The sequence below is a fragment of the Sinohyriopsis cumingii genome, chromosome 5 (genome assembly GCF_028554795.1).
Source record: "Sinohyriopsis cumingii isolate HCF-2022 chromosome 5, ASM2855479v2, whole genome shotgun sequence".
Taxonomy (NCBI): Eukaryota; Metazoa; Mollusca; class Bivalvia; order Unionida; family Unionidae; genus Sinohyriopsis; species Sinohyriopsis cumingii.
In genome coordinates this window covers 124,819,437-124,832,590 of record NC_142965.1, presented here as the reverse complement: position 1 = coordinate 124,832,590, position 13,154 = coordinate 124,819,437, and the positions used below count along the sequence as shown (strand labels likewise).

Here is a 13,154-nt window from a genome sequence, read left to right as displayed (position 1 = left end):
TCATTTAAGATCAACTAGACATCATGTCATATGGTGGAAACCTCATGCCATTATGACTTTCAATCCCAGACATGTAACAATAAGATTTTCAAGATAGCTGTTGTGGTACTGATGTTATATCTACACTACTGTCATTCAGAATCAACTTGATGTTTAAAGAAGACTTGAGAAAACACTATGTTGATATGACCATCCATTAAGGAGGAATAGCATTTAGGACCAACTTGACCTTGGAATGAATGTGTGTGTGTGTAAAGCTTCAAGGCAATCCTCCAAGTAGTTTATGTTGAGTAGTAATTACAAACTTGTGCTATAGGATGGTCAAACATTGGACAACAAAAAGGCCATTCTATTAGCACTTCTGGTCTGTGACCAATAGAGCTAGACACTGAGAGGGACAATAAATCATCCCATATGCTCTTCTAATCGATGATCAGTAGAGCTAAAATTGGAGATGGAGGATGGGTTAGGGTAGGGTTGTGAATTTCTATGCATGATGATTTAAGAATAAAAATAGCCCATCGTCGACACTCTGCAATAAAAATTGTTCTCTTAAAGAATGTTTCTTCCAGATAGTGATGCATAATTATTGACCCCTTGCCTACGTATGCAAGTCAGATGTTTGACTTTTGATGAGAATGTCAGAATCTAATCCAACCTCCTACAGTGACTACCTCCCCATAACAGCCACTTCATATATATATCCAACCAGTGTCTAATTTTCTTCTGTGTGATTTTTTTCACTTGGATTTAACTTCTCCACATCCATTTAACAGCCATTATTGTCCAACAATTTTGTTTTTGTACCTTGTAAAGACAGGTTGTAGCACAACACTCTGACAACATCACATACCTTGCCCTTGTCTTTACTCTTCCCTTTGCTAGTCTCTTCCTTGTGTTTCTCTGCACCCTGCCCACTTCTTGGAGACTGGTCCTCATCATCCTCAAGACTAGCATTCAACCTAAACAATCGAGGATTGTAAGCCCTACAAGTCAATAGACAAGGCAAAAACAAACATGAAAGCCCCTGTTGCAAGTGGAAGGTTGAACACTGGTTCCAACCATTATGTAACTTGTCAAATGACATGTCATGTGACAACCATGTAGTAGAGCAGGATTTCAAACACTGGATAGCCTATGGTTTCCTTTTGAAGCACAAGGCAGCTGACATATTGGAAATGATGTCTGAATTAACATTAGATATATTTTAAAATTCACTGCTCAGTCTAAAACTTGGAAATGAAATATTTTATGTACCATACTGATTCTTATTATCATAAACAGAGTATCGACAATATGGTATCGACAATTTGGTGGAGATGGAATCAATTATGTTACAGGAGAAAAGAAGAACAAATATATATATATATATATATATATATATATATATATATATATATATATATATATATATATGAAAGTTTACATTAGGTAAATTTACTATACTTTGATGATGCCAGAGCCAATTCTTAAATTAAAAATTTTAATTTATAAGACCTGTACACTCAAAATTGAAATTAAATTTTAAAAAGAACATTATTTCAAATTGGTTCCCTCTCTCAAAAAAAAGAGGGGCTGAGAAATCTAAAGCCTGAAAGATGGGCTTAACTTCTGCAATCGTGTATCCATACACATACTATTGTAACCATAAGCCATCCGAGTGTCTACATGTTTTTTTCTCACTCATGAAAATCCTGCTATACTTTCTCACTGGTCACAACGGCGTACCTGTAATTAATGTTTGACATTTTATGCACGTAGGTCAAGTGTAAGCATAACCATACAAGATAACCAATTGGATATTTGTGATTTTCTATTAATGTGTGTATACATATAACTACACATTTTTACCAAGCTTCTGCATAAAGTATTTTGATTGACTGAAACAGCATCATGTGATGAGGAAGATCAGAAGTTATTAGTTCATAACACCAGAAATGTACAACTTATGTGTTCATGCACCTTTCTTATGTGCATTTAAAATATTTGAAAAAGCAATTTCAAATATAGTTCTGTAATTTATTTCTTGAGATTCATTCTTTTTATGACTATATGTAACCAATTCATTATTCTTTTTATGACTCTTTGTAACCATTTCATTATTCTTTTTATGACTTTGTAGCCATTTCATTATTCTCTTTTATGACTGTTTGTAAATGTAAGAATCAAACTTGACATTTCACAAGTTTAATGATGTCATGAAACTTGAAAATGAGTTACACACTACAGCATGCATTAATGCCTGTCGCTTTGCTATAGCCATTCATGCATTTCGAGTAATTCAAACTTCATGACATCATCAATTTTGTAGAATATGATATTCAATTATGTAATTTCTATTTAAATTTTCATTATAATGATCATATCCTTCACATTCAAAAAACTTGACATAAAAAATATTTTGATATTGAAAATATTCATTGGTATTTACTTCTGCTTTACACATTTTTAAAATAAAATAAAGAATCTTCCAAAACGTTTTTAAACACATTTTTACAATATTCGTAGATAAATATAAACATTTTAAACCATTTACCAGTCTATCATATACCAGTGATTCTAGAAAGATTTAATCTGACTGAATCTTCATTTGAAATGACAATGAATGCTTTATACAGCTGAAAAGACAATACAGAATTTTGATCTCATCAAATTTTAGCAACATCTTGGGTGTCACACAGTAGTTTTGCACTAATAGCAGATTTATGTTTATCATTTGCATCTATAAAAAAAGCAGTTTTGTAGCATTTCTGAAAGCTAAAGGAACTTTATTCCCAGAGATTCTTCTGAAATTCTGCTGCTGAAGCTGGTGAAAGCATCTTAGTGCCAATTATCGTGCTTATAGATACTTGAAATCTCAAACATGTAACTAAAGCTGCCCTTGAAGTGCGTTAAAACATAATGTCATAAAAGAATGTGACTGGGTACTTAGTACATATTTAACATCTAAATGTTGTTTACTGTACGTACTTGCTTAAAAGTCGTCAAACTGCAAACAACAAAGATCCGGATCTACTGTGTAAGATCAGTGTCTATGTTGTTGGTTCTACTGATCATTCCTAACAAAATGCACCAACCCAGATCAGCCAGTGTATTATGCGATGGCAGATCTGGGTCTGTGCAATTTGCAGTTGGACTGGTCTTGTAAGCAAGTACATACAGTAACTCATTTGTTTTAGGTAATAAATAAATTTTTAAAGTCTTCAATCTGAAGAATCCTATCATTATGGTTTTTAAAATTGTAACATAAACAGTGCATTTATTCAAATTTATTATTTATTTACTACTGGAACAAACTGATTAAATTATAAAAATATACTTCCTTATAACTTGGCTGCAGTTATAAATAACATATACCCACATCTGCTGGTACATTATGTGGTGGCAGATCTGGGTCTATGCACTTTGCACTTAGTCCTGACTTATAAGCAAGTATATATGGTACTTACAGTAGCTACTAGTTTTATTGTGTAAGTGCTTTGTTTGTGCATGGATTTGGGGAGGTGGCTATTGGGTTGGGGAGCTGGGTCTTAGGTTGTGACAACAAGTAGGGATGCATGCATACCAGCAAAGAAAAGACAACAGCTTTTTTGTGGGGGCAGAAAGAAAACCAGCTCACAAACACAACCTAATTATTTCATGAAAGGAACTGACATGAGCAAAGTTGAAACTGTTGTCATGGTGAGAAATCTGTGCATGAAATGTACATACATTTGAATGGATATTTACCTGAAGAGGTTTGTGTTTTGAAATGTATAAATGGTTAGCTGTATGCATGAATCTTGATATTCCTCATATAGTGACATTCACCACTGTGTGAGCAAGTGATACATTCCTAGGAAGCATCACGAGAAGGAAAATGTTATGCTCATCAGAATCTTTGCTCAACTCCAAAATATTACTAAATTTTCCAGCCAATCTAAAGACTGCATCTGTGCATATTTCTGAGTGGTCTAGCTTTAATTACCTGAAAAGGTCAAAGGTCGAAGTCACTTTGACTGGAGTAAATTTCATGCCTCCCCACTATTATACCAACTGGAGTCAGATACACTGATTCATTACTTGTAGCTTTCTTTCAATCATAAGGATTCAGAGGAGATAATCATGATGATAAAATGAAGGAGAAATACATGGGGTAAATAACACGAAAATCTGTCATAGATAAAAAGGAAGAAATACCTTAGTTCACCTATCCCTCATTAAAACGCAGCAGCTGCAGTCCATAACCGCCAACACTGTTATGACTGAACTGCAGATAGCAAGTACCACATTTCATTATATACTGAACCTCAATAACTGTGAATAAACCAAACTGCAGTATTGCAGGAAAAATCAAATTTATTCAAATAATAATAATTTAAAATGGAAATAAATATATAATACTAAGCTTCATTTTGTTATCTTTCAACTGATATTGTAGTTGTTTTGGGTTTCATGCCATTTTCCAGCACACGATAGGTCATTGATGGCAGCCAGAATATCTGGCAGAGGAAGAACCCAGAAAAATCCCAGAAAGAACCTGTGCCCCATGGGAAGCTACGAGCAAGCTTTCTCACATACCCATGCTGGCTGAGCCTGAGACCTGAGACCTGAATTCATGCAGACAGAAATGCAACGTCAGCAATCTATAAAGGCAAGCACTTTAGACCACTTGACCACCCACGGCCCCATTCAATTCATATTGTCAAATAATTGTTAGACAAATACAAATACATTAGTTTCATTCTGGTTATTGGGGTCCATATTAGTATCAGATGATATCTGGAATTATACTATAACAAATCATGTTTTAACAAAGGAGAGCATGCATGAAGAAAAAATTCCAATAATTGATGTAATCCAAGAACTGCTATATAAAGCAGCAAGTATGCCACATTTGTGCATTTCTTTGCCATGTGATAACTCCACAATTCTGAAAGAAAGCAAGGAATGGTTATTATGAGGTAACAAGGGTGTCAGAACTTGGTAGACCATGCCACCCGATATTTTCCAAAAATACTGAATTTTCCTAATGATGTCTGCCCATTTCACTTTAGAAATATCTACCTGTTCCCAATAGAGCTTCACCACTCAAACAAGAATTCTATGGATCGAAAACATTCTTGTATTTCCTTATTTTGACCTTTACCCCAAAGTCTGAGCCGTCTGAGTAGACTGTTCAGGGTAAGAATACCTACAGGTGCAATTGTCTGTTGTGTGTGTACATTTCTTTTTAATGCCCAATAAGTACATGCATGATAGGTTGTGATTCGTAATAACTTCCATGGTGAGATACAGAGGCTTAGTCCCCTCAGAGTAAAATTGATGCTGGACCATTGATAGTGGCTTAGCTGTGTATGCCTAATTATGTGTATGTATGATTATAGGGTGGGCTTACCCACCCACCACACCAACCCAACCCTCAGCAATGACCTAGCCTTGGCTTATGAATTAGAAACTGTTGTTGTTGTTGTTGTTGTGGGGCTTAACACCATTTTTCAGCACACGATAGGCTATACATGGCAGACAGTATTAATGGTGGAGGAAGAACCCAGGAAAACCCCGGAAAGAACCACCGACCCACGAGAAGCTACTGGCAAGCTTTCTCACATATACCCACATTGGCTGAATTCGAGACTCGAACCGGCACAGACAGAGATGAGATGGCAGTGATCCGTAATGGAAAGCACTTTAGACCACTCGGCCACTCGGGGCCCCTAGAAACTGTTGAGATCCATGCCTGATAATCATATTCACACTTACAAGGCATGAAAAGACAGACACATGCAACTAAAAGGCATGACCCAATGGTCCCAGTCTGACAAGTCATGACACTTTGGTCACACAAGCCAATTCTCAGACATGTATAAATAGTCTTACCTCTGACCTGCTAGACCTAAACATACCTTCTCATTAAGGTTAGACAATAATAATAAAAACAATTATGTAATGCCATTGTCAACATGGAAAAAATTCATTTGCAATGTTTAGAAGTGTGGTCTGACATAAAGATAGCAGAACTGTGTCCAACTTAAAAGCCTGTAAAACTTTTGCCCTAATGACCTTTAGTTCAGTTTCAGAAACTGTAGCTCCAAAGCCATAGGAGTTCTTCTTGCTGGATCTCTCAACTTCAAGTCATTTTTTTTTTACTTCTTGTTGTGGTGGAAATAATCTCTCCTGCCGTTTGCAATGCTCAAAATGATCCAACATGATTTCTGATAACTGCAAATGTCCCAATTCCTGGATTTTTTGCAAGTTATGTAAAGCATCTGAATATGGTACTTCTAGGCTGACTCTTTGGACTTTTCAGGAGGCAGATAGTCACTTTCACACTCAACTTGTTTTCATCTGATGGACATTTCCTGACTATTGTAATGTAAAAGCAAAAGTTTGATCATCAGGGCATTTTGAACAAGAGGAGAAATAAAGTGTCTACAGTACCACCTTGTAGAGTTAGTCTGGTTCTAAAACCCATATCCTGACCATCCAAGTCAATATCCAGATCTGATGACAACAATTATATTTTTCAATGACTTTACTACTGTGCTTAAAAGTCCATATTAAGAGTCCATATTATGGTAAAATCGTACAGAGTGGCAGGGCCACTAAACTTGAACCTCACTCCAAAATTCCAAGAGTTGGTAGAAGCAATACCCATTGGGCTACCATTGACCCATGCTGCCTAATCTCTCCACACTTGTTTCAAATCATAGGGATATAAATCTATCTAATGGGTCCTGAATAAAATACAGAATAATAAAAAAAACTCTATATCACAAATGGGCAACCAGTAGAATCAGAAACATACGATAGAATGATTCATGATACTGTGTACATGTATTAAAACAGAGTTGTGGGCCATTTTCAGTACCAAATACATAAAACTTGTGTTACACATGTCCATCTTCAAGCTGATATCACATGACATCAAAGAGTACTGTACCAACTATGTAAAATGACGTAACAATAGAGTTGCAGACTTGATCAGTACCAATTATAACGTTTTTATTATGTGTGTCTATCTTCAAAGTCTTGTAAGCTGACATTACAAAACACAACTGAGTTGATTAGGATTTTTAACGTAGCTTTGAAAAAGATTCAGTCATATCGCTATGATGTCTGCAGTGGTGGCAGTTTATGGCAATGTCTAGCACTGGGGCATCATGCCGCAGACATATAGCACAATGTCCCACCCAGTCACATTATCCTGACACCAAGCCGACCAGTCCTAACACTAACCTCTTAATGCTGAGCACCTAGCGAAACAGCTGTTAGCACCATTTTTTGTAAGACTTTAGTATGACTCAGCCAGGGTTCCAACCCTTGACCTCGCACTTCTGAGGCAGACACTATAACCACTAGGCCACTGAATTGGTCATGGTTGTGGGTAAACTGGTATCTATCAGACTGTACATGTATGTGGGTAGAGAGGCATATATTGTACATGTATGTGGGTAGAGAGGTATAGATTGTACATGTGGGTAGAGAGATGAATTGTACATGTATGTGGGTAGAGAGATGAATTGAACATGTATGTGGGTAGAGAGGTATAGATTGTAGATGTATGTGGGTAGAGAGATGAATTGTACATGTATGTGGGTACAGAGATGAACTGTACATGTATGTGGGTAGAGAGATGAATTGTACATGTATGTGGGTAGTGAGGTATAGATTGTAGATGCATGTGGGAAAAGAGGTATAGATTGTAGATGTATGTGGGTAGAGAGGTATAGATTGTAGATGTATGTGGGTAGAGAGATGAATTGGACATGTATGTGGGTAGAGAGATGAATTGTACATGTATGTGGGTAGAGAGATGAATTGTACATGTATGTGGGTAGAGAGGTATAGATTGTACATGTATGTGTGTAGAGAGGTATATATTGTACATGTATGTGGGTAGAGAGGTATACATTGTAGATGTATGTAGGTAGAGAGATGAATTGTATATGTATGTGGGTAGAGAGGTATAGATTGTACATGTATGTGGGTAGAGAGGTATATATTGTACATGTATGTGGGTAGAGAGATGAATTGTACATGTGGGTAGAGAGATGAATTGTACATGTATGTGGGTAGAGAGATGAATTGTATATGTATGTGGGTAGAGAGGTATAGATTGTACATGTATGTGGGTAGAGAGGTATATATTGTACATGTATGTGGGTAGAGAGATGAATTGTACATGTGGGTAGAGAGATGAATTGTACATGTATGTGGGTAGAGAGATGAATTGTATATGTATGTGGGTAGAGAGGTATAGATTGTACATGTATGTGGGTAGAGAGGTATATATTGTACATGTATGTGGGTAGAGAGATGAATTGTACATGTGGGTAGAGAGATGAATTGTACATGTATGTGGGTAGAGAGATGAATTGTATATGTATGTGGGTAGAGAGGTATAGATTGTACATGTATGTGGGTAGAGAGGTATATATTGTACATGTATGTGGGTAGAGAGATGAATTGTACATGTGGGTAGAGAGATGAATTGTACATGTATGTGGGTAGAGAGGTATAGATTGTAGATGTATGTAGGTAGAGAGATGAATTGTACATGTATGTGGGTAGAGAGGTATATATTGTACATGTATGTGGGTAGAGAGGTATAGATTGTACATGTATGTGAGTAGAAAGATATAGATTGTACATGTGGGTAAACAGGTATCTATTAGACTGCATGTTTGTGGGTAGAGTAGATATGGGATGACATTCCAAATGATGAAACAATTTTAATACAAAAGCAATTATATACTGTTTACACACAGATCTGGGTCTGTGCAGTTTGTTAGGAGCAATAAGGGGAACAAACAAAGCAGACCCTGATCTATAGGCACATTATGCAAGGACAAATCAGGATCTTTATTGTTTCCAGTCTAACTTTACTTACCTGTGAGTAAATATGGTATTGTATACTTAAAATGCTGATGGTGCATGTTCATGTAATCCGATTAAATATATGTGGGATTAAATATATGTGGAAAAAAACAAAATCTGTTTTAGTTCATTAAGACTGATATCCATTAGTGCAATCATGTCACACCATGCAAATTCAATGCAGTAAGTTAACACACTACAATATACCATCAACGTGATTACTGCCCTCCAATATCCATTTGTGTTAAACCAATCATGCCATGATTCATGCTTACACTGTACATGACAAACGTGAGACAGTTAGGCCTTAACTTAATCAGACAAACATTTCTGTCAGAAAATAAAAATGTTTTTCTTATATCCAGTGAAAGTATTATATTTTGTTTCCATGGTAATATTTTTCATTTTTTTGTCTGCAAAATTTTCTTTGTTCTAAATCTGTCTTTCTGTATATATATAATGCTTTGTTCTTGTTTGACTTCCTTATTTTGACTCGGATCTGATCACATTTACCTATATGCATAACACTCATGTAACTGTGACAGCATGGAGCCAGATCTGGCATCACGCTATACCTTTAAAGACCAGGCCTGTAAATCATAGGCAACTTCTGAGCTTGGGTTTCATTACTAGCCAATCAAAAATAACATTACATGATGTTACACAAGTAAAGTTCTTTGTGATTGGTTGAGAAAAGATATGAAGATTGAAACTCAAGCATTTCATGATCTTCAGGCCATGATTTACACTGCTGAATTCACAAGTAAAAATATGACAACATAAACCCTGATCTGTAGGCACATTATTTGTCAATATATCAAATTTTATGTTGTTCAGCTGAGTGTGAATACATACAAGCTAAGTATGGTATGCTACCGGTCAGAATCAAAAGAGAACAGAAATGTTCGTCAAGATGCAACCTTCCACTTACAAGCTTTCCCCAAACTTAATGTCACATAAATAAAGCAATCAATATGCCACACAGAAAAGTTATATAAATACTTGTAATCTGATGACTTTCTATTGGATAATATCATTTTGGCAATTTCTTCCACCTTATGCCTCTGTTGTGATTATACATTCTTTCCGTTACATTTATTGGCAATCACAGCTATCCATATCCAGAACTTTTCTGAATACTTTCTATCTTATCAATTTTGTATATTCATTTAATTTGAGAAATGATAAACACTTACAATATTTAGCACTGAAATGAAATTATGTATGATGTTATTATGCATTTTTGGATCCACTATTTCTTGACCAAAAAACATCAAGAAATAGAGGCAAAATAATTTTTTCTGTGTGGTATAAATACATTTTCAAACAAAGAAAAAGAATGTGATTTTGTTTTCCTTCCCTCTGAAAACCTCCAGCCTTTCATCTACCTTTCACCATTTCTCCTTTCAAGAATATCTACTATACATTTAATTATGGAGTTTTGGTCCATGAAATAACAGTTCAAGTGAAGTAAAAAGTAATGCTTTTTGACGAAACAAAACTCAGACCAGATATAAAAAAGGCTCTCAATACCGATTTTATGGTAAAGCCTCCCACCCACCCCTGTTCAAATCTTATTACCAATAACTTAATAAACATGTAAAAAAAAAAAAACAAGAGGTCCAAGTTGGCTTGAAATCACTCACCTGGCTTATAGAACTTAACAGCTGATTATTTCATTATGCAGCCTATATAGTATTAGAAGAAATACAACCCTATTAAAACTATCAACCTTTATCACGTTTGCATTCTACCTATTTTATATGAATAGATCACTCCTATAACTAATCCGAACCAAGGTCTTGAGGATATACACTTATTTCTCAAGTTCTATTCAAATCAGATAAAAAATGTAATCAAAAGTCGGATGCAAAATCACTTTATTATTATATGCAGCTATATATTACTGAATCTGCAGGTTTGGGGACATAGAAAATTCCTAGTATGGCATTCTGCATGTTATAAGAACTAACTATGGAGGCATCTGTATAGCCAGTATTATGCACGTGTACCATTAAATCTTATACATATATAACACTGTAAAACAAGAAGATTCATGCTTATTAATCAAGCTGTATCAAAACTGGGTCAAAAGTTTGTCCCAGAGTGGCAAAACACTAGCCAATCAGATAAAACATTACCTCATAAACAGGAATAAATCAGTCTCATACTAAACTTCCTCCAACATCTTAATGATACTATTTAATGAATCTGATCACAATCCACTGCAAGAGCACTGACCAGCTCAACCAATCAGGTGCAAGATCACCTCATTAATATGCATAAATCTTTGCTCCTAATTGTTCTCATCTAAGATCTTTTATCAAAATCCTATCAAACACACAGCTTGTATTATGATTAAAAACTTAGTCAATCATATACAAGATTGCTTCATATGTGTGGCTCTTGCTTCTCTTGAACTCATCTGAGATCCAAATGTTATAAGCCCATATTCCAAGTTTAATCAGAAATTCAGTAACAAGCTGAGCCAATTAGTGATATTCACTATTAACTTCATCTGTAATCATTCTGATCAGTATCAGAATCAGATTGGTAAAAGCTCAACCAATGAGACGCAAGATCACCTCATCAACATGCATGGTCCTTACTCAAAACTTAATTTGCACAAGACTGCTGCAATACAGATTCCAAGTTTGATCAAAACTGAAATAGAAATATGGCCGCCAGAGAGGCAATGTGCTCAACCAATCTGAGACAAGATCACCTAATTAATATGCATGAATATTGCTTATTATCAAACTCACATGAGATCTTGATGATATAAGCCCATATTCCAAGTGAGGAAAAAAAATTGGTTCAGAAATATGGTGTCCAGAATGCTAACAAGAAATTGCTGATTTGCACATTGTGGACAAAGCACAACTGATACAGGATGATACCATTAAGTTCACTTAACCATATGGCTTGATGAGCTAAATGGTAATGTCAGATATAATCAAATACAAAAAAAAATATGAACACATCATAAAATGAGTGAAGACAAGATGAATATTAGAGACTTTGAGGGAAGGAAAAACAAAAGCTTGTGCACAACAAACTGCTGAAGCCAAAATAGTAATTCAAAGTTTTACTGATATTTCATGCATAAACGTCAAAATACATGACATTATACACAGAAATACAGTATAATAATTGCCTGCATTCCATGCAAATAAAACAATAAAAAATTTGAGTTATGGTACATCATATACAAAAGAATTTTGCATTATACATTGATCTATTTTGGCTAAGTAATAATTCTCCATATACACCACTCCCTCATTAATCCACAGCTGGCCATTTCACAAGCCTACTTGCATGGCTCTTTTATTTTTAAAGTTGGTAATAAAAATTAAAAAATAGATGACAACACAGAGACTTTTTATATTTAACATATTAACGTATTTCAAATGTTAAAATCGTTATCTTTTGATAATAACAGGATATAAAGATATAAAAGAAATATATGAAAAATATCAGTGTAAAAAATGTCATAATGACACATATCTCAAGTTTAATGATAGGGAATCAAAAGATTATGTAATCAAAAGCAGCTATAAAACTTTGCTTACTCAGCAGCTAAGCTGTTTTCACTCTGCCAACTACTGGGGACTTAACGGTATTTGACACAATGAAATCAGTTAAAGTGGTTAACTGTCTCCAGCCAATTACAACACATTAAAGACGCTGATATCACAAAACATCGTGGAATAGAGTTAGCCTAATTTAATTTTAAGCATCTCATGCTGCAATTGTCTAAATCTTTGATTTTGTACTGTTCATGCAAATTTGCAGTAATATGAAAATAACTTGTAAAGTTCTTGTAAAGTGGACATATTTGTTTGCCCTTTCTCCTTCTCTTTGCCATATTTTTTTTCTTCTAAACCTCCAGATTTATTGGTATTAAAGGACAATGAGACAGCTGCAAGACAACTGCACAAACCTGGGCAATGGTGAGTAATTTGCTCACATAAATATACTCTTAACCCTCCCACAGCGCACCCTTACCTCATGACAGAGATAAATCTGCAAGAACAAAAAGCACACAACACCTCTGAAAATTCTTGTAAATATACTGATTTGTCAACATGCTGATAATGAACATAATGTGTACAAAGTTTCAAAGCAATCCAATAAAACCTGCAAGACTTTAAACAGTTGCATACACACATTTTTGTCATACACAGCATCAAGTCAAAAGGGCAATAACTCTTACAAAATTTTTGGGAGCACAAAGATTTGTCTGCATATTTCTATTTAGATGATTACCATAAAACAAAACAAGTTTCGCAGTG

General features: G+C 35.1%; 1 protein-coding gene across 6 annotated transcripts in view; it reads right to left on the bottom strand.

Annotated features, from left to right (window-relative positions):
• Positions 1-13,154, bottom strand: part of LOC149800124 (uncharacterized) — a 114,487-nt gene that overhangs the window by 17,929 nt on the left and 83,404 nt on the right. For 4 of the 6 annotated variants that reach the window (XR_016421328.1, XM_089959720.1, XM_089959723.1 and 1 more), the window contains exon 25: positions 854-986. Coding sequence is in view for 5 of the 6 variants with exons in the window: in XM_089959720.1 (XP_089815846.1) it covers positions 854-986 (133 nt within the window). In the remaining variant the exon portion in view is untranslated. The remainder of the gene's footprint in view (positions 1-853; positions 987-13,154) is intronic. The other 2 variants (XM_089959724.1, XM_089959725.1) reach the window with 1 other exon arrangement.